Source organism: Rissa tridactyla, chromosome Z (genome assembly GCF_028500815.1).
Source record: "Rissa tridactyla isolate bRisTri1 chromosome Z, bRisTri1.patW.cur.20221130, whole genome shotgun sequence".
NCBI classification, from domain to species: Eukaryota; Metazoa; Chordata; class Aves; order Charadriiformes; family Laridae; genus Rissa; species Rissa tridactyla.
This window is the reverse complement of record NC_071497.1, coordinates 1,472,205-1,493,864: the sequence shown is the minus strand read 5'-3', so window position 1 is coordinate 1,493,864 and position 21,660 is coordinate 1,472,205. Positions and strand designations below refer to the sequence as shown.

Below are 21,660 nucleotides of genomic sequence, written 5' to 3'. Positions count from 1 at the left end.
TTAAGCAAGCCGTGGAAATAAGAGTCTAGCTAAAATTACTATAAGTTAGGTTCACAGCTGGCTAAAATCAAACTTGGTAGTAGATACCAAAAACTAAGAAGTGGGAAGGTTGATCAAATAAAGTCTGCAAGAGTTTGACGTAGTACTATTTGGTACCTTTTTAATAAGTAATTTGAATGCAGGAGTAGGTGGTTTTTTTCTCATTAAACATGAAAAAATGCACCCTGGGAGCGCTATTGGCACTTCGAGGATAGGCTAAAATTCAAAGTAGTCTTGATCAGCTGGAAAAATGATCTGAAATGGATGGGATAAAATTCATCATGGATTAGTTAAAGGTCAAAATAAAAAGGAAGGGGGAATATACTAAAACAGTGAACAATGAACTGCCTAGGCTGCAGTTTTGCAGGAAAAAAAGCCCCACACGCCTGGAGATTTGAGAGCCCAAGAAGCAGAGTATGAATCAACAGCACGATGTGGTGATGAAGGAAACGAGTGACGTTCGAGGGTGATTAAAGGAGCATTGCATGTAAGACACAAGCAGCAATTATTTTATTCTTCTTAACACTAGTAAATCCTCAGGGTACTGTCTCCACTTCATGGCTTTGATTTTTAAGAAGGACGTAAACAGATGAGAAGGTTCAGAGGAAAATAGTATAATAAAGGGTCTTGTGAATCACATTGGGTTTATTTCAGCCGTCAGAGAAACCTTGACAAGTCCTCAGCTATGAGTAAGGCCCATCTAAGAGCACAGCAAACGCTGACACTGAGAACGGAAAAATAAATGTCTTTGTTTTTCAGGCAGGGCTGTTCTGATGAGCTATTTAGAGGGGGGAAAAAAAGAGCTGTAAGTGGTGAAACATGAAAACAGTCAAGAGAATACCTGCACAGAAGCTGCAGCCAGGCTCTTCAGGGAGAAACGGCTTCGCTTTGGTTCATGTTCAGTGTCTCTGACTCCTCCAGGGCAACAGTCGGACTGGGAATCCACTGTGAAAACCAGAAGTGGGGATGCCGGTGTACCTCCTGCTCCATCGGGCATTGGTGAGGTCCCTCCCGCCTCCAACAATCACATCTAACACAGCTCCCGTCCGCAGGCACAGAGCTCTCGTTTGTCAACCGTCTCCACACGTCAGCTGTCATCACCACATGGAGGGTACCGATACGCACGTGGTACCAGCCATAAACGTCCCACATCGTTTGTGACTGGTCCTACAGAACGAGAGGTCTTGTACTGCAGAAAAATGTAGGTTCAGCTTAATTTGTGGTGTGAACATGACAAAAAATATCTAGCTGGTGAAGTGGGTGTAACGGAAATCGTATGAATAAAACGGGAGCCAAACGAGGAGGATACGGTCTCGGTGCAGTATTCCGTCATTGCTCTGCCTTAAAACATGCTGTGCAGGAATAAATATAACAGTGTTTTAGAAGACTTTTGCTCATTTGACACACGTACATCCCATTGCAGTGTGCCTGTTACAGCCGCCTGCTCAGTCTGTACAGCTAATAAGTTAACTTACGCAAGAATTACAGCAGCCCACCTGAAACGAAACAGTCACAGCCATCCTTTTCTAGTGGATTTAAACAACAGCAACAACAAAAAAAGAGTAACTTCTTGGACTGACCAGTTTTATTTCCAAATTAGGTATCACAAAATCCACAAACTACGACCAAAATACTCATAAGGCTTTGTAAGGACAAGTAAGTTGGCTGCTGAATGGGAACAACGTTTGGGCACTTTGCATGGCAACAGCCATCCTGCTGATTTTGCCCTCTTCCATATGCATGTTCAACACGAAAACACACCAATAAGTAAAAAAAAAGAAAATATATCCCCAAAGCTCAGCCAATGCCAAGGTAAAAGATTACGGGCACCATTGTGCAGCTGCCCCAACGCTTCCCAGTGCACGGCCTGGTCCCGGTGTTGGGATGAGAGCTCTTCCGTGACCAGTCGTGTCCTGGCAACTGCACTAACACCGCACCACGCGTGGAGACGGCCCAGGTGCTGCGGCTGCGGCCGCCGGGGTGCCAGGGGAGACCGGGGTACCGGGGGCGCCCAGCGTGCCCGGGGTACCGGGGGAGCGCAGGATGGTGGGGATGCCGGAGGAGCCCGGGATGCCGGGGGTAGCAGGGGTGTCCGGGATACCAGTGATGCTCGGGGAGCCCGGGATGCCGGAGGAGCCTGGGGTGCCGGCGGTTCCGGGGGAGCCCTGGATGCCCGGGGTGCCGGCGGAGCCCGGGTGGCCGGGAGCGCGGCGGCGGAGCGGTCGGCGGAGCGTGGCCCCGCGTCGCCCCTGTCCGTCGGTGCCGGGGCGGCAGCAGGCGGCGGCCGTGCCGGTGGCGGTGCCGCAGAGCCCCCGCCGCAGCCGGCCGTGCAGCAGCAGGCAGGCGAAGGGGTTGAGCGCGCTGTTGGCCGCCGCCACGATGCCCAGCGCCGCCAGCGCCTCCCGCCGCCCGCCGGCGCCCCCCGCCGAGGCCAGGCCGAGCTCCAGGGCGCAGCGGGGCAGGCGGCACAGCCCGAACAGCCCCGCCAGCACCAGCGGCAGCCGCCGCGCCCGCGCCCCGCCGGCCCCCGCCGCCCGCCGCCCCCCGCCGCGCCGCCGCCGTCGGGCGGCCCCGCCGCGGGCGCACGCCCAGCAGAGCAGCCCGGCGGGCGCCAGGAAGCCGGTGGCCACCCCGTAGGCGGCGAAGGCCAGCCCTTGCCAGCGCGGCAGCTCCTCGAAGACGCTGCGGCAGCGGGGCCCGCCGGGGCGCGGCGCCGGGCGGAAGGCGAAGGCTTGGGGCAGGGCGAGCAGCGGGGCCAGGAGCCAGCCCAGGGCGGCCAGCCCGCGGGCGGGCAGGGCCGGGCGGTGCCGCTCCAGCGCCAGCAGCACCAGCCCGTGGGCCGACGCCAGCGGCCCGCAGCGCTGCAGCAGCGGCAGCAGGCGGCAGGCGAAGCCGCCCGGGGCGGCGGCCGGCCCGGGGAGCTCGGTGGCCAGCCGCGGCAGCAGCGCTAGCCCGCAGCCCGCCAGGTCGGCCAGCGCCAGGTGGCCCAGCAGCAGGTCCCGCCGCCGGCGCGGCCGCCCCCCGCGCAGCCCCCCCAGCACCAGCCCGTTGCCCACCAGCGCCAGCAGCAGGACGGCGCCCGCCCAGGCCGCCCGCGGGCCGGGGCCGGGCGGGGGGGCGCCGGGGGCGGAGAGGTTGAGGCCTGGGGGGAAGGGGTCCTCCTCCATCGGGGCAGCGGCCGCCCGGGACCCCCAGCTCCCCCGGCGGCGGCGGCTCGGCGCTCCCCGGAGGCATTTATAGGGGCTGGCCCTCAGCCGGCACCGGGGGTGGGCTGCGCGCACGGCGGATCGCACGCCCCCCGCCCCCGGCACCGGCGGGCGTCTCGTCCCGGTGGTCCTCATCCCCTGTACATCCCGGCACCGGCGGGCATCTTCCCTCGGCGGTCCTCTCTCCCCGGGACGGGCGGTCCTCTCCCCAAGGTGGTCCTCACCCCCCCGGCACCGGCGGGCGTCTTACCCCGACGTTCCTCATCGCCTGCATCGCCCGCGGCCGCCGGGCATCTTGCCTCGGTGGTCCTTTCCCTCCGGCACCACGGGCATCTTCTCCCGGTGGTCCTCATGCCCTGCACAGGCCGGGGCCCGCGGGCATCTTGCCCCGGTGGTCCTCTCCCCCGCTCTTACCCCCCCGCCCCGAACCATCGGGCATCTTCCCCCGGCGGCTCGGTAACGTCCACCCGCCTCCGCTCGGTCCCCCCCGGCGGCCCCGCCGCTGCCCGCCGCAGCGGAGCATCCTCCGGGGGGGCAGCGGCGGGGAGCAGGGGGGGGTCGCGTCTTCACCTGTTCTTGGCACCCGGGGCAGCCCCCGACGGCTGCTGCCCCCACACCCGTGTCGCCGGGGCACGTCAGACCCGCTGTGTTTTTCCTTTTCCCCGAAGCAGGGAACGGAGTTAGAGCAGGGCAGAGCAGAGCAGTGAATTACTACGACTCATAAACCCAGCTGTATTTCTAGCTGGAAGACGGATTCTTTGGCTGCTCCCAAATCCCTTCGACCGTCGTTCCCAGCAGATGGCACTTGGCTGCAGGGACGCCTCCATCCAGCGCGCTGTGCAGTGACTCAGAAAACATCAAAGCAGCCAAATTCTTAGGAAAACATTGGGAAAAAAATCTAGTAGAAAATCAACTTGAAGCGTGTGTGCGGGGGAATAACCTTTTCTCTTTTTTGATTGAAATGTTTTTACCTCCATTGGTAGGTGCTGCTCTGGGAGCTGGTTGGGAGCTCAGGATTCTGAGCTGGGGGGGGGTTACGTGGGCCGCTGTACTCCATGCCGTGTTTGAACGGCTGGTTTTAACACAGTCATCAAGCTGGAAAAAAAACAGGAGCAAGGAAAACGGCTCATTATTTCACCTTAGAGTGTGATGGACTGTGCGCTTCCCAAGGGGGTGCGAGAGGGCAGACCGACAAAGTGCCATTTTAATGTGCTTTTGATACGCAGGTGACACTCACCAGCTCAACGATCTCCTGATCCACACTTAACGCCCGTGTCTGTGCTGTTCAAAGAAAGGGAGGAGAAAGCAGGTCTCTGTTGGTCTGGTTCCAGCCCTGGAGGCAATGTTATCTGGGTGGCACTGAGCCAGGGGCTGAGGTGGAAGAGGAGAAGGTCACATTGGGTGGAAACCACACACAGGCCTGTTGTCTTTCCCATATGCTGGGTCCTGTCCCAGGCGCGGGGGACTCCTCTAGGCGAGAAACTGCTGCCTCCTTTGGGGATTTCAGTGCCTGGGCTGCCCCAGGTTGAAATGTCTCATTTTCTGTTCGTACATTGCAGGTACACGTCCCCTTAATGGATGAGAAAGTGGCCAACGGTAGGCCTGCAGTAAGAGGCCTGGCCTCTATCAGGAACAGTGTGGCCAGCAGGACTGGGGCAGTGACCGTCCCCCTGTGCTGGGCGCTGGTGAGGCCCCACCTCGAGTCCTGTGTCCAGTTTTGGGCCCCCCACCAGAAAAAAAGACATTGAGGTGCTGGAGCGAGTCCAGAGAAGGGCAATGGAGCTGGTGAGGGGTCTGGAGCACAAGTCCTGTGAGGAGCGGCTGAGGGAGCTGGGGGTGTTCAGCCTGGAGAAGAGGAGGCTGAGGGGAGACCTTCTCGCTCTCTACAGCTCCCTGAAAGGAGGGGGTAGCCAGGGGGAGTCGGTCTCTTCTCCCAAGGAACAGGGGATGGGACAAGAGGAAACGACCTCAAGTTGCACCAGGGGAGGTTTAGATGGACATTAGGGAAAATTTTTACACTGAAAATGTTGTCAAGCATTGGAAGAGGCTGCCCAGGGCAGTGGTGGAATCGCCATCCCTGGAGGGATTTAAAAACTGTGTAGACGTGGGGCTGAGGGACACGGGTTAGTGGTAACTTGGCAGTGCTGGGTTAATGGTTGGACTTGATGATCTTAAAGGTATCTTCCAACCTAGACAGTTCTATAATTCTGTGATTCTAAGAGGGTCTTTTGTGATGAAGAGTCCTTAACTGCGCTCTGAGGGAAGTCTCTTGCCATCAAGCTCATTAGCATATTAACAAGCATACGTGACCATGAGGGCTTCCTTCTGTAGGACCCCGATGTGCCAAGGCAGTTCCTAATCTGCAATTGGTTGTAGATAAGCCTGCCAGTCTTGCCTGTAAAGCGAAGCCGTTGGCTATTAATGGCTTACGCCAGTTGGGCCCTGTAGAGTCCACAACGTGCTGACAGTCTGGGACGGGTTTCAGGCTGGGGTGCCTGGACAATTTATGTGTACAGAATCCAGGCTGACTGCAGAAAAAACACTGCTAAATGAGCTGGAGGTTCAGCACCCAGTGTTATTTTAATACTGGTCTGGACATGTACGTGTGTGTGTGTGGATGTAGGTAGAGAGACGTCTGTGTGTGTCTGTATTTCAATATGTGTATGTCTATAGATATGCAATTTTTTAGAGGTGCCTTCGTAAGAGTGTTTCTAACTACAGGCTTCTGCATTTTAAGATTTTGGCCAATCTGGGAAGTTTATACACTAAGTCAGCCAAAAGGTGACAGTAAAAAATCAGGGATTTCTTACACCAGTTCTTGTGGTTAGCTTGCTGCATGCTATGGTGATTTCCTGCGGAAAATAAGCGTGAACGCCTTATTGGATGGTCCCGTGAGTCTGACTGCGATGTTTCACTTTCTAGGTAAGACTGGGTGGAAGTTCCTGTAAACTGGAAAGCAGAGAGTCGGTTCTTATGGTTGATTGTGTGCAAATCAGATAACAACTGGCCCTGAAAATGCCACACTCGTATTTACCCCAGTCTTCCCAGCGTAATGGTGTATTAGAGAATGTGCTGTTGCTTGTCCCCAACGAACACATAACGTAACGCGTGGCTCTGAGCAGGGTTTCGGTTCGGTGTGTCCCCCTTGGTGGTGGCAGGGGCTCAGGAGGGACACAGAGTTCTCTTCTGCTGTTATCAGGCCAGCCCAACGCCTCCCTGCTCCTTATCAGCCCCGGCAGAGCTGCCCCCGCCGTGCCGAGCCTCCCTGCGTCCTGCCGCGGGTGCCAGAAGGGCCGTCCCGCCTGCACGCACAGAGGGTCCAGGACGCTCGTCCCCGCAGACGCGAGTGGGGCACGACGGGGTGCCACGGGCCCGGTGGGGAGAGGCCATGCTGGACCTCATCGTTCTGAGCCTCCACTTCCTCCTCTGCTTCCTCATCTTCCTCGCGATCTGGCGTGGACACGAGGTACGGGGCGGCTCGCTGCCACGCTGCCCGCGGGGGCCCTGCACCCCCTGCTGCGGCATCGCCCGCCCGCGTCCCCATCCTGGCCTCTTTTACCTGATTTTTCAGGGCAAGAGAGGGTACTATGGTCGTAGTGGGAATTCGGAGGGAACTGGAAAACATTTGTAAGCCACTTTAATAGGAAGGCAGGTGTTGTGATAAAACTACTCACGTCCTCTGCTGGGAGAGGCTATTAGGCATTTGAATTTGAAATATGTAAGAGGAGGAAGGGAAAGGCAGACATCTGCTAAAAAGGCCAGGTTGAATACAGCTTCTCAATAAACAATTTTTTGTCCCCTTTTGCAGTTGAAAATTTTATCAACTTATATCAGTTTGTATTTAAAGAGTATTGGATTTACATGTAAATGCTAACCATCGCCTAGCTAAATTGTATAGTATTTTACATTTACCATCCTTGTATTCGGTTGCACAGAGCTTTCCAGGGGATGTGGCAATTAAAGTGCAGAGTAAGTGAAAAGTGATTTAGAATTTATCTTGCCTCAGCCTCAGGTATCAGGTTTGCAGCAGCTGGTTTTCCCAGTCCCGGTTCTGTTAGTGAATGCGTTGCCCGAACATTATCACCAAACTCCCGAGCTTGGCTTTGTGTGCACATTGATAGTCTTTTACTAAAACTTCTGCTCCTTTCATCTTATGTGTTAAACAGGTGGCTTTTCTCTGGGACCCAGACATCGATCCATTCTACACATAGAAATCCAAACATGAACTGCTTTATAAGTGGCTTTTTGAATTTTGAAATTTTTTTTATTTGTTTTTTTTTGTATTTTAAGGATGTGGATTTGCCCAGCTCAAGCACAGGCACAGTTGAAGTGGAGCCAGACGGTCTTATATTAATTGGCAAAGAAGAAGACATAAAGAAGTCCCAAAGAATAACAGCCAAAGTCAATGGCAGAGAAGTCGTCGTTTTCTACCATGAAGGGAAATTTCATGCTTTGGATTCTCGCTGCTACCGTAAGATATTTCCACATATGATCTCAATGTTGCAACAATTAAGCGTAAAAGCTGCTGCATAAATTAATACTGTGTTCTGCTGTGTTTCAGATGAAGGAGGCCCGTTGTGTCTTGGAGAAATAGAGGTACGTAAGCAAAATAAAAATGATGTAGTGGCACAGAGTCATGTGAAAATTCTGTTACGTTTTTTGGAATACTTTTAGCTGAACATAACATCAAAAGAAATAGATATACATGTAAAATACAGCCGAATCACCAAACAAGTCTTTTGCCCCAGAGATTCTTCCAGGAGAAGAATCAGAAGCTGATGACTTGCTATTTTTTTCTTTTTCTTGTTCTTCTTGCAGGATATCAATGGTCAAGCGTGTATTGTCTGTCCTTGGCATAAGTATAAAATTACTTTGGAAACAGGAGAAGGGTTGTATGAAGGAATAAACCCTTTGGAGCCATCGCCAACACCACAGTGGCAATCAAAAGGAGTCAAACAGAGGATTCATAAAGTCACAGTAGACAATGGAAACGTTTATGTGAGTCCTCCAGATCTGTCTGTAAGCTTTGACTCCGATTATTTTGCTGAGAAGTACAAAAATGGTGGTGATTTATCTATGGAAAAACAAAGCAGCTCACAAGCAGCAAGCTAAGTGATGGCCAGAAGGGAGAGAATCCTGGTGAATGCCCCAACGAAGAACCATTGTCATGAAATAAAAATGTACTGTGGCCATGAAGATTGTCTCCAGATTAAATTCTAGTGTTAATGTTATGTTAAAGCATTGAAACACGTAGAATTGAGTAAGGTAAGGAGCTCTGCATTGTCAGAAATGTGGCTGATCTTGTGCCAATGTGGGTTTTTTTGCACTTGCGTTTCAAAAGGACTTCTTTACAGCAGAGTGCTTCATAATATTTGATATTTTAGAGATCCTATTTTGCTTGAATTGTTTTAAGTTTTACGGGGGAACGTAGTATGTTACTGCTTATAAAACACGTTACATAGTTTTAAGGTAAATAGTTAGGTGTAAAGGTTATGTTTATATACTTAACAGTTTGTACTTATACTGCCTTCGGTATAAATTACATGGAAAGTTTTAACTTTTTAGGTATGTGAGCAATATCTGGACGTGTATTAAGTGCCACAAAAAGAAGTACAAAACTTGAGCATATTTTAGGGAGCTTAGTGTATTACTAATGTGATTCCATAGAAGTATTTCTCTTCCTTCTCCTCACTGAACTCTTTTTGGTAGTTCATCAAATAATGTGACAAGCATTTGCCGTGTATGGCTGCTTCTTCCTGGTTCTGTTGGAAAAGGAAGAAGCTGTTGGGTATAAAAACCTGATACATAATGTAGTGGCTCTTGTTTGTTTTTATTTATTGTAAGTACATTTTTTATACATTAATTTGAAAAAGTGTGCTTTCAGTTTAGAGCCAAAAGTTATGTTTCTCTTTATGCCTTCACTGTGTAATACCAGATTTGCTCCAACAGCCCCCTGGAGAAGGTTGCCCCCGAGCTGTGCTGGGTGAGGGACAGGCCAGCTCTGGGACACGGTGGGCTCTCTGCCCAGACCAAGGGTCCAGGGTACAGAGACCCTGCCAATGCTCCGCATCGTCTTGCATGGCTGCAGTTCTTTGGGGCGCCTTTTGGGGCAATATGTTGGCTGCTTGCAGAGTTTGGTCGTAATCAGGCTCAGTTTGAAGTTGCCTCATCTCCATCTGTAGGTTTCTCTTGAGCACACAGAGGGCCGTCTGGCTTTTGGTGTCTGTGAAGGGTAAGTGGGTCTGTGTCAACACCATTGTTCATATAAATGTATTTAAAAGTAGTGAGGCGTAGGGAAGTGTCAGGGGAAAACATCTGTGCCTTCTGTGATGTTGCCACAGCATTGGTAGACAAGGGGAGAGCAACTGACATCATCTACCTGGACTTATGCAAAGTGTTTGACACTATCCTGCATGACATCCTGGTCTCTAAATTGGGAAAGCATGGATTTGATGGATGGACCACTCGGTGGATAAGGAACTGGCTGGATGGCCGCACTCAAAGGGTTGCGGTCAATGACCCAATATCCACGTGGAAAATAGTGACGATTGGCATTCCTCAGGGGTCAGTGCTGTTCAACATCTTTGTTGGTGACATGGACAGTGGGATTGAGTGCACCCTCAACAAGTTCACCGATGACACCAAGCCGTGTGGCGCAGTCAACACGTGGGAGGGAAGGGATGCCATCCAGAGGCACCTAGACAGGCTGGAGAGGTGGGCCTATGTGAACCTCATGAAGTTCAACCAGGCCAAGTGCAAAGTCCTGCACCTGAGTCATGGCAATCCCAGGCACAAATACAGGTTGGGCGGAGAATGGCTTGAGAGCAGCCCTGAGGAGAAGGACTTGGTGTCAGTGAATGAGAAGCTCAACGTGAGCCGGTAATGTAGGCTTGTAGCCCAGCAAGCCAACCGCATCCTGGTCTGCATCAAAAGAATTGTGGCCAGCAGGGTGAGGGAGGTGATTCTGTACCTCTACTCTGCTCTGGTGAGACCCCACCTGGAGTACTGTGTCCAGCTCTGGAGTCCTCAGCACAAGAAGGACATGGACCTGTTGGAGCAGGGCCAGAGGTGGCCACGAAGATGATCCAAGGGTTGGAGCCCCTCTGCTGTGAGGACAGGCTGAGAGAGTTGGGGGGGTTCAGCCTGGAGAAGAGAAGGCTCCAAGGAGGCCTTAGAGCCCCTTCCAGTCCCTGAAGGGGACCTACAGGAGGGATGGGGAGGGACTCTGGATCAGGGAGTGTAATGATAGGACACGGGATAACGGCTTCAAGCTGAAAGAGGGTAGATTTAGATTGGATATCAGGAAGAAATTCTTTAGGTAAGGGTGGTGAGGCACTGGAACACATTGCCCAGGGAAGCTGTGGCTGCCCCATCCCTGGAGGGGTTCAAGGCCAGGTTGGACGGGGCTTGGAGCAACCTGGGCTGGTGGGAGGTGTCCCTGCCCAGGGCAGGGGGGTTGGTACTAGATGATCTTTAAGGTCCTTTCCAACCTGAACCATTTGTGATTCTATGATAGACCACAATGAAAAAGGCAAAGCCCACGATCAATTTATTTCACTACATTTAAATTTAGATGTCCACAATTTAGATGTCCACCTCTGATCATGTCTCCTTGTCAATAGGGAGACACGGCACCTTCAAGGTGCTCTTGAGCTGACCTGTTTCACTTTGGGGTTTTAGAACTACAGCACAGAAATGTTTCTCTCCTCTTCCTCCTTCTCCTTCTCCTTCTCCTCCTCCTCCTCCTCCCCTCGCTGACTGCTCATCCAGCCAGTGCTGACAAGATCAGATGTGAATTCCTGCCTTCTGTCAGATGAATCACATCTTCGTCATCTGCTAGGGAATGCTGTGGCAGACTGACCAGTTCTGTGGGGCTTTTTTTGTTGGTTTGTTTTTTTGCAAGAAATACTCAACCTTCTCCCCTCGCAGGCAGAGGGCAGGTGATGGGAAGGTGGGAGGTGGTAGAGTTGGTACTCCAAGGGGCCAGGACCACGCATCCCTTTGAGTGGTGCCGGGGGAATGGAGAATTCCTTCCCTTCCCTCCCTCCGCACCCAGCTAGTGGCGCCTGCAATGAAACCTGACCATTGATGTCTTGTCCTGTAGAAAAACATGGATCGTATAAAGAAGAGTATTGCAAGGTCTTCAGATATACCTGCATTGACTCACGTGATTGCTTAGATAGTAATTGTATTGCCTTTTTTTTAAAAGTACTGCATTAACACAAATTAGCTATTTAAATTAATAAAGATGCAGTTCAGTTTAAGAAGGTATCAATTATGAGTAATATGCTATTGCCTGTATGACATTTAGTAGAATGTTAGTAATAGGAAGTTTTACTTGAAAGTTTAATGAACGTGTTCATATTAGTGGAAGAGTGCTCAGGATTTTGCAGAATTGAATTTTCTGGCTAAAATCCAGCAAAGCGTTTAATCATATGTTTACTGTTAATCGTATGAAATCAGTGGAACCGCATGTCCAGGCTGAGATAACTCCCTTTCCTCCGCTGCTTCTCAAGCATAATAACTATCTGTAAGCTTTTAAGGTGTTTTTGCTTTTAGTTTAAACATGTTGTTATTTGCAGGGAAATCACGTTAATTTAATATCCAAAGTTTGTCGGTTAGTATGCTTTCCCTTCAATTTTCTTGTTGATGATTGCAGAAGGAACAGAGAATTATTAACTCCAGTGGCTGTGAACTAAGGAGGGAGAGTTAGCTGGCAGATTTTCTTTTTTTTCTTTTCTTTTTTTTTCCTTCCCCCCCCCTTTTTTTTTGACAGCAAAGAACAGAGGCTACAGCATCTTGAAGTTACTAACTTTAAAAAAATATATGCGCTATTCTGTTTTATTTGTCTGAGCTTTGAAACCCTAGAATACGCACCTAACTTGAAAATAGTGTATAACCATTTAATGTCCCAGAGTTCTACGTTTCTAAGTCTCTTGTCCTGCCAGCCCTTTCTAGGTCTAGTTACATCAACGTATCGTGTCGGGACATGGGATTAGTCGTGAGATTGGTGTGGGGGATGGAGGGGAGCAGGGGGGACCTTGGATGCGGTGGGAGAGGGGGGACAGCGGGGACGAAGCTGGGTGAGCAGCGAGGAGTGTCGGGACAGGCGGGAAGAGGAGGTGGTGGGGGCTCGCAGGGAGAACCAGAAAAGGCAGGAAAAGCACTTTTGGGAGCAAGGAGACTGAAAGTGGGTGTGTGGGGGGGCACCGAGAGCCGCCCAGGGAGCTGGTGGAGAAGGTGTAGGACGCCTGGACGTGGCTGTTTGCAATTAGGGACGAACGGCAGGATAAGGAGGGAGGCGAGGAGCGGTTAAGCGAAGGCGGTCAGACTGAGGTGCCATTAAAGGGACAATGAAGAGACAGAAGGAATGAGTAGTTGTGGGCAAGAGATCAAAAAGTCACTGGATAATTAGAGCTTCCTGGAGAGATGTGTTAATAAGAGCCGTGTTAAGATCAACCCTCCAAATCATTCAGGAGGAGTGTTTTGTTGGTAATAGTTTGGGGGGTTTAGTTTAATTTGACAAATGAGCAAACACCATCTGTTTTTCCATCATTAATCAGCCAGGCAAAGAACAGAGAAATGTATTTTGTGCTTTCGCTTGAAAATGTTCATGATGACTCTGCGAGACATTCAGGCTCTGTAAGCTGCTTTCACAAGCAGCTCAAACAGAATAAACAAGTTATATTTATCCTATCATTGAGCCATCCTTTTGAGAAAGACGGGCAAAAACTATGCCTGTAGTAGTTTGAACCGCAGCTTGAGCCTTGGCCTGATGTAGCTGCACCGTAAACCTTAATTGGGCAATATTAACTCAAAGGCAGGCTGCTGTATGTTATGTTTTCCTTTCTGCATGTAGTGCCTTGTTCTGCAGTGTCCCCTTGCCTTCATTGAGTGCTGTGCATTAAAAAAGGGACAGCATTAATGTAAAAAGAGTTATAAAGTCAGGATTGAGAAGCTTCTGAACGTACCCCGTATGAAGGACATTATGAAGGACATATGCAGGTGAGAGCAGCGTTTGCAAGACAGGGGATCCAGGCAAGGGAAAACATCTAGTCTGTAGGAAAACAATTTTAAAACCAACTTTTCACTCTTGAATCCCTTTTCAATAGCATTGTGCAGTTCCTAATTTCATGCTTAACTCTGGAATGAAATCAGGCCTGAAGTTCGCACTTGCTCTTCCTGGTATGGTAAGAAGTAATCCACATTGTTCCCCTGCTGATGGTTCAAACAGAGAGTTGGCACGCACCATTCCAAGCACCCCATCGCTCTGCCCACCTGGCTCGGCAGCTGCTTTTGGAGGTCCCTGGGGGAAGCTGGGGATGGGGAATGGAAATCACAGTGCTGGAGAGGTTCCTGAGCCTCTGGTTGAGTGTGGGGAGAGGGGCTGTGCTGGGGGGACTGCCCCTCGCTGGCAGTGCCCTGGGGGGCCAGCCCCACCGTCGGTCCCAGCGACGGGGCTTCCTCTCCCTACTGAGTGGTTTTCTGCTGTTAAGTGGAATTTTTTACTTGAATGAAGGGTTAAGCACAGTTTTCAACATCTGGGATCTATCAATTACTGAACCAAGCCAAAAGTGAAAGTGCCAGTTTTGCTTGTAGGTACACAGAGGAATCGATGCAGATACCGTGATTAGCCCATTAATGACTCTTCCTCCATGGGAGGAAGAGAGGGCCCTGACAAGCACCGCCTGTGCTTGAACAGTGGGATTGTTCTGCTAAAGAGATGTTCGGGAAGTATGGTGTCCGGAGGCAAACACTAGTAGGTAGAAATCCAAGGCTTATGAAGGAAAGATTGTCCTGGAAATAATTATCCTGTATGGAAGTTAGGGTAAAATGTGTTCTATCTTATCTTATAAAAGAGTTGTAATTCGTGTAACTCTTTGAATTACAAGGAACAAATGAAATTATTTCATTTGTGGCTTTCCATGGGCTTTCGGTATTTTGCTGAGGCTGTGATTGACTATGGACCCCGGAATTACAGATAAAGGTAATACCTTTTATTTAGCCAGCCACTATAGTTGGGAAAAATACTTAAGTTTTGAGAGACACTAAAGTAGGGCTGGAGTGCCTGAAGGCTTTTCTGATAAATTTATTTTTATATATGAGTTGTTTAATAGGAGATAGTACCTCTGCTTGCAAATGTCCTGCCTTGACTTTGATTAACGTCCAAGATACGTCCTGTCCCCATTCAAGCATCATAATTTTTATTACAGTGTATATTGAACATCCTGAAAAAATTGCATGTTTATTCAGTACAGATAGCTCCAGGGAAAATTGTGTAATTCTGTAGCTGCAGTTTGGCCCAGGAAAAGCCCAGAAGAGCAGTGCAGTGGTTGCCTACCCCTATATGGGTTTTGTGGCCTTGCAGAGCTCCTGGCACTGTACTGGCTCAGCACCCAAGAGACCAGCACCGTTGTCTGAATTGGAAAAGCAATAGCTGTTCAGAGGAACAGCAGCTGCCTGGGGCTGTGTCACCTTGCAGTGCTTAGGGCATTTTTTATGAGACTCAGCATTGCAAGAAAACCTGACACTTGACATCAGCTTGGAGAGGCAGGCGTTCACACGAATTTTCATTATCAGTTTGGATACTCTAGCATTGCTGAGCAGAAAGGAGGCTCAATGTTAACTAAATTCATGTGCAAGCCCAAGTGCAAGGTCCTGCACCTGGGTCAGGGCAACCACCGGTCCCAGCCCAGGCTGGGGATGGAGGGATGGAGAGCAGCCCTGAGAGAAGGGCTTGGGGGTGCTGGGAGGGGAAAAGCTGGCCATGAGCTGGCAGCATGTGCTGGCAGCCCAGGAACCCCCCGCAGCCTGGGCTGCATCCCCAGCAGCGTGGGCAGCAGGGCGAGGGGGGGATTCTGCCCCTCTGCTCTGCTCTGTGAGACCCCCCTGCAGTGCTGCCTCCAGCGCTGGGGCACCAACAGCAGAAGGACACGGAGCTGTTGGAGCGGGGCCAGAGGAGGCCCCGGAGATGCTGGGAGGGCTGGAGCCCCTCTGCTGTGGGGACAGGCTGAGAGAGCTGGGGGGGTTCAGCCTGGAGAAGAGAAGGCTCCGCGGAGACCTTCCAGCCCCTTCCAGTCCCTCAAGGGGCTCCAGGAAAGCTGGGGAGGGACTCTGGAGCAGGGAGGGGAGCCATGGGATGAGGGGGAATGGCCTCAAACTGAAGGAGGGGAGATTTAGATTGGATATTGGGAAGAAATCCTTTGCTGTGAGGGTGGTGAGGCCCTGGCCCAGGGTGCCCAGAGAAGCTGTGGCTGCCCCATCCCTGGAGGGGTTCAAGGCCAGGTTGGCCGGGGCTTGGAGCAACCTGGGCTGGTGGGAGGTGTCCCTGCCCAGGGCAGGGGGTGGCACTGGGTGGCCTTTACAGGTCCCTTCCAACCCAAACTATTCTATGAGTCTGTGATAACAGGTTTTACATCCTTGTGTCCTCCTTCACTGAGGAGAATGGAAAAATAATAACTGAGGTAGCATAGAGAGATCTTTAGGAGTATTTCTTTACAAAAGCATTGATTAAGCAAATAAAAAACCCCTTCAAAAGTAGAAACACTTCCTGCCAATATGATCTTTCAAACGATGGGGTGTCTCCAGATACGGAATACTGTGTCGGATTCAACTGACTCCTCGCCATTCTTTGGTTCAGGCTCGCTAAGGAGCAACCAGCCTCATGTCCCGGGGCTGAACTGGCGAGCCGGAAAGCCCCTGGCTCATATGCAAGGGAGTGAAGGTGTCTTGAAAAATATTTCGAAAGGTGGTTTTGAAACCCAAAATGCAAGACAAGCGAAGTACAGGACAAGATACCGGAACTAAAACGAAGACATCTATCTTGTCCATACTATTGACTATCAGCCAACTATTTCACCCTAAATATTGCCATCAGGCTGGGCCCAGTTGGAGCTCTCCCTGAACTGCAGCTGGACTGCAGGCCGGGTGACTCCCCCCTTGAGAAGATCCCTCTCAAGGCTTGAGATTGCTTACATGAGACTAAGAGATCCTCCCGTACCCGAGGCAGAGATCCCCTACCTGCGACAGATCACCTGTGTACTCGATAGCACGCCATATTAATGCTATGAACCGTCACTAACCCATAGAGTTAATATGATTCTAAACATTGTATGGATGAGTCCTTTAGACATAAACCACTGTTCAAGTCTGAGACTCAGATTGGACCCAGCCACACCGGGGCTCCAAAAACAGAGCTGGGGGGGGTCCACTCTGAACCCTGTATCTCAGCGGCAAGGCCCTCTTTACTCTGCCCCTCTGGTCTCTGTGTGAACCACTCTAGCTCGAGTCGAACTCAATTTTCCTTTGTATGTTTCCTCCATGCGGTAATTAATAAGGTGAACCTTGCCACCAAACTTATTGAACCACTGTTACACTTTGTTAAATTCCATCAAACTTACTCAATTGTCAAATTATTATTTTACCTTAATAAAACATATTGCGTCTTCTCTCTTTCGAGTGAGGTGCATTCCACTCATCCGTGACAAATACGCACCTAAGAGTGATTCCCAACTACAGCCATCAGTTCATGTGTGACCACCATCAGACACCGTATTTTCAACACTCTATTTCAATATTCTGCAAGACCTGAGCACGCTTAATGTGATCACTGCTTCTCTTCAGGGAATATGGACTGCACTCCTATGCAAGTCATCTTCATAACGCTTCTTACGCTAAGAGAGGGGGTGAAGCTGGATGATCTTTAAGGTCCCTTCCAAGCCAAACCATTCTATGATTCTAGAATATCTTTACCAACAACATGGACGAGGCAACCAAGTGCACCCTCAGCACATTTGCAGAGGACACCGAGTTGGGCAGGACTGTTGATCTGCTGGAGGGCAGGAAGGCTCTACAGAGGGATCAGGACAGGCTGGATGGATGGGCCAAGGCCAATGGTGTGAGGTTGACCAAGGCCAGGTGCCAGGTCCTGAACTTGGGTCACACCAACCCCATGAATGCTACAGGCTGGGGCAGAGTGGCTGGAGAGCTGCCTCCGGGAAAAGCATCTGGGGGTGTTGGTTGACAGCTGACTGAATATGAGCCAGCAGCGTGCCCAGGTGGCCAAGAAGGCCAACAGCATTCTGGCGTGTATCAGGAACAGTGTGGCCAGCAGGAATGGGGCAGTGACCTTTCCCCTATACTGGGCACTGGTGAGACCCCACCTCAAGGGCTGTGTCCAGTTTTGGGCCCCTCACCACAAAAAAGACATTGAGGTGCTGGAGCGAGTCCAGAGAAGGGCAACGGAGCTGGTGAGGGGTCTGGAACACAAGTCCTGTGAGGAGCGGCTGAGGGAGCTGGGGGTGTTCAGCCTGGAGAAGAGGAGGCTGAGGGGAGACCTTCTTGGTCTCTACAGCTCCCTGAAAGGAGGGGTTAGCCGGGTGGGGGTCGGGCTCTTCTCCCAAACACAAGTGATAGGACAAGAGGAAATGGCCTCAAGTTGTGCCAGGGGAGGTTTAGGATGGATATTAGGAAAAATTTCTTCACAGAAAGGGTTGTCAAGCATGGAAACAGGCTGCCCTGGGCAGTGGTGGAGTCACCATCCCTGGAGGTATTTAAAATATGGTCAGAAGTGGTGCTGAGGGACATGGCTTAGTGGCAAGTTGGCAATGTTGGGCTGATGGTTGGGCTTGATGATCGTAAAGGTTTTCTCTAATCATAATGATTCTGTGATTCTGTGATTCTATAAATATCTACAAGGCCAGACTCTTCTCAGTGGTGCCCAGCGACAGGACAAGGGGCAACGGGCACAAACGGGAACACGGGAAATTCCATCTCAACATGAGGGAAAACTCCTTTCCTGTGAGGGTGGCAGAGCCCTGGCACAGGCTGCCCAGAGAGGTGTGGAGTCTCTGCTCTGGAGATACTCCAAACCCGCCTGGAGACGCCATCCTGTGCCACCTGCTCTGGGTGACCCTGCTCTGGCAGGGGTTGGACTGGGTGATCTCCAGAGGTCCCTGCCGACCCCGGCCAGTCTGGGATTCTGGGATTCTGGGCCCCACCCCAGCAGGGGGGAGTGAGTGAGCGGCTGCGTGGTCCTGGTCGCTGGCCGGGGTGAAACCACGACATGCTGCTCTAGCCTTGCCAAGAACATGGAGACCTAAAAGGCATCAAGGGCTTACTTGTCTTTCATTCCTCTATTCAGAGAAAGCAATTCCACTGCAGCGCGGAAGCTTTAATTAACACCCTCCTATCTCAGGCTTGGCCAATCCATAGAGACATGACCCGCGAGCCCACATACACGTGGATGTCGCCACGTCCAGCACCTCTGGCCTTCCTGTGGGGCTGCCACCACTGGTGGGGCCACTCTCCACCCCTGCCGGCGCCCCGAGTGTGCCTGGGGGAGGAACTGCCGCTCTGCTCAGCACGTGGTGGAGAAGAAACGGGCTCCGGCATGGCCAATTCCACACCTGGACACCCCTGATGTGGCCCCTCCAGCTCTCGGGGGGTGGTGGGGCTCCACATGGTGCGGGAGAGTAGGTCCCCGTGGGTGCCTGGGGGGCAGCAGGGCAGTGCGGGACGGGGAAGAAGAGCCCAAACACCATGTAAAGTTCCACCATCTTTTTATTAACGGCTGGGAGACGCAGGCAGGCCGGCTGTGCTCCTCCTCCTCCACGCCCTCCGGAGCCAGGAGCACGGCGCTTGCAGGCAGAACCTGGAGGGAGGCTCTCTCACGACTGCCTTCATAATCATCAGGGTTTGAGCCGCCAGGGAAGACACGAAAGCGCTGCCGTCGTTCACCGCGCCTTCAAGGGCTGGGGTGGAAAGGAAGAGAGCCGAGGTCAGAGCCCAGGTGCACAGAGACCTCTGGACCCCTCCGGCCAGGGCGCCCCTTGGCCCCCCGGCTCTTCCCACGGCCAGGAGGGAGCCAGAGGCGCTGGCATCAGCCAGAAGGTGCTCCCACCAGCGCCCCACGTGCCCCCGAAATGTCTCTGTGCTCTGCCCGCACAGGGAGCAGAGCCCTCCCCGGCCGGGGCAGGGACCGGAGCTCCCTACCAGGGGCTCTCCTGCTCCCCGCCAGCCCCGGCAGACACCCCACTGCCCTCGCTCACCGTCGCAGATGACCTGGAGCTCCTCCTGGCGCCCATCCCTCAGCTGCCGCCCGGCGAGCCCTAGGCACACACAGCCCGTCACAGACCCCGCTGGCCTGCCCGCCCCAGCAGCCCAACTGCCCCCCACCGACCCCACGGGCCTGGCCACGCGCCCGCCTGCCCTCGGGCCCGGCTGAGCCCAGGCCGGTGCCCTGAGGGTGAAGCCCAAGGCGGCGGCCAGGGACCCCGCAAGGCTGCCAGCAGCTGCCCCTGCGTGGGCAGGGGTGGGAGAGGGCGGCAGGGAGCCCCGTGGGCGCCCGGCCCCGCGTGGGGCAGTCGGGGCTCTGCAGGCGCCCGGTGCATTCGGCAGCAGCCGTGGCTGGGGCTCAGCTGCCACGGGGCAGGGAGGGACCCGCGGCGGGGTTGTGGCTCACCGATGAATCTGACGGCCGCCTCGCGCAAGGGCTGCTGTGGGCTCCGCAGGTACGGCAGGCTCTGCCGCAGGTAATCCCCCGCGCCGCGGCTGCTTTCCGCCAGCTGGAGAGAGCAGGAGGGGACAGGGTTGGCCCAGAGCCTCCCCCTGCGCCCGGGGCTGGCCTTCCCTGCCTTCCCCTGCTCGCGCGCCCAGGACGCCGCAGCGGGCAGGGGCCCAGCTGGGAGCTCCAACGCGTGGGGGGAGAGGGGCTTCTCCAGTCTGGCTGTGGGGCTTCGAGGCCGCCCTTACCAGGCACTCGCCGAGCCTCCATGGCTGCTCCGTCTCCAGCAGCTTCCTGAGCTGCCTGCGCTTCAGGAGCTTGGCCGCTCCGAGCAGGGCTTCCCGAGAGGCCTGCAGAGCAGCAGAGAGTGGGAGATGGCCCTGCCGCCCAGGGGACAGGACTGCCAGGGGGTCCCTGGGCAGGACAGGGGGGTGGCAAGGGTTGGGGGTCCAAGGCCTGGCCTCAGACACCTGCAGGCGCCCCTGGGAAGCCCAGGGGGGCTCCAGTGCTTCGGTCTTCGTGGCCGCGCACTGCTGCTCTGCTCCGCTGGACCGAGCAGGGCAGGGGTAGGACACGTCCCTGCCCACCTCCTCAGCTGCTGCCAGCTCTGCGGCTGCAGGCGGGGATGGGTCGGAGCCCTCCTCAGGGCCCCAGGTGCGGCACGTTCAAAGGGCTTAGAAATCCCCACCTGAGCCACGCTCTGGTCCCTGTCGTGCAGGTGGAAGAACAGGGGCATCATCAGGCTCCTCCCCACGTCCTTCCTCATCTGCTTTTTGTGGCTGCTGACTGCCACCCCCATCGCATCTCTGCAGAGGAGGATGGAGTGCTCTCGCACGTCGCTGGACTCCTAGGAGGAGAGAAGGAAGAGGGGAGGACCTCAGTCCCGCTCCTCCAAGCCCACGGTGAGGAGACGAATGCTTGTGGCTCTCCCTCTGCAGTGAGGAGAAGAACTCTCGGGCCAGTGGGCACGCGCCACCCCGGGCCAGGCACACGTGCGCCCCCGGGCATGCTATCCAAGCCTCCGCTCTCCCGCCGCCTTACGTTTTCAAAGAGGGGCGGGAGCATCCTGAGCAGCTGCAGAGCGATGGGGCCAGCTGTCTGCCTGTCCAGCACGCGGAGCATGTTGCCGAGGACAGTCAGAGCCCCTGTCCTGACGTCGCTGTCACCGTCCTGCAGTCGCTGTGTGACCTCTGGCAGCAGGCCTTGCAGTGTCGCTGCCTACGAGAAACACACCGTTTCACTCTAGGTGAACCTGCTCTGGCAGGGGGGTTGGCCTACGTGGTCTCCAGAGGTCCCTTCCAACCCCTATCATTCGGTGATTCTGTGGTTGTGTTGTGTGACGCAATCGAGGACCGCACCGGCCGACCCACGCTGCGTGTGGAGGGTGCGGGGCCAGTCGGGCAGAGGTCTCTGCGTGTGCGGAGCAGCCCAGGGCCTGGCCTGAAGCGCTCACGGGCCGCTGAACGGGGCAGCAGGGACAGCGGGCAGCGCTCCCGCCGCTCCCGATTCCTGGCAAAGCCCGAGCAAGCCGCTGCGCGCACCGCGCCTGCAGCCCAGCCCCAGGCGGACACCCGCACTGTGCCCGGCGGCCCCTGCCCACCTTCTTGGGTCTCCCGGACAGCGTGACGAGGCTGCTGACTGCCAGCCTGCGCAGCAGCACCTCCTCGCTGCTCAGGTGGGCCTGGAGGAGGGACAGGACCCGGGCATTGACGTGCTCAAAGTCGGTGTACTCCAGGAGCTGAAAGGCAATCGGCAGCAGAGTGAGAGCCCGGCACAGCCAGCAGAGCTCCCGGACGGCTCGGGGCAAGGCGCCAGGGCCGGACACAGCCCAGGCGGGAGGCAGCAGGGTCCGCAGAGGGCCCTGGCCGCCTCCCCTCTGCCCTCTGCCGCACGCAGGCAGCCTGCCTTCCC

General features: G+C 53.8%; 2 protein-coding genes across 2 annotated transcripts; one reads left to right on the top strand and one right to left on the bottom strand.

The window, feature by feature from the left end:
• Positions 1-1,606: 1,606 nt before the first annotated feature.
• GPR150 (G protein-coupled receptor 150) lies at positions 1,607-3,206 on the bottom strand. Its single transcript, XM_054185671.1, is given in 2 exon segments — positions 1,607-2,303; positions 2,306-3,206. Coding segments are annotated over 2 exon segments (1,368 nt in total). The 3' UTR covers positions 1,607-1,836.
• A 2,820-nt stretch (positions 3,207-6,026) lies between these two features.
• On the top strand, positions 6,027-9,054 carry RFESD (Rieske Fe-S domain containing). The gene is made up of 5 exons (XM_054185480.1): positions 6,027-6,167; positions 6,476-6,711; positions 7,536-7,716; positions 7,807-7,841; positions 8,064-9,054. Exons 1-5 carry the CDS (start codon positions 6,152-6,154, stop codon positions 8,355-8,357), a joined length of 762 nt encoding a protein of 253 aa, XP_054041455.1. The 5' UTR covers positions 6,027-6,151; the 3' UTR covers positions 8,358-9,054.
• The last annotated feature ends 12,606 nt before the right edge of the window (positions 9,055-21,660 follow it).

Coding starts and splice junctions, on each gene's coding strand:
- RFESD (XM_054185480.1), top strand. Junction 7,717..7,806: donor TTTGGATTCTCGCTGCTACC/GTAAGATATTTC, acceptor GCTGTGTTTCAG/ATGAAGGAGGCCCGTTGTGT. Junction 7,842..8,063: donor TGTGTCTTGGAGAAATAGAG/GTACGTAAGCAA, acceptor TTCTTCTTGCAG/GATATCAATGGTCAAGCGTG.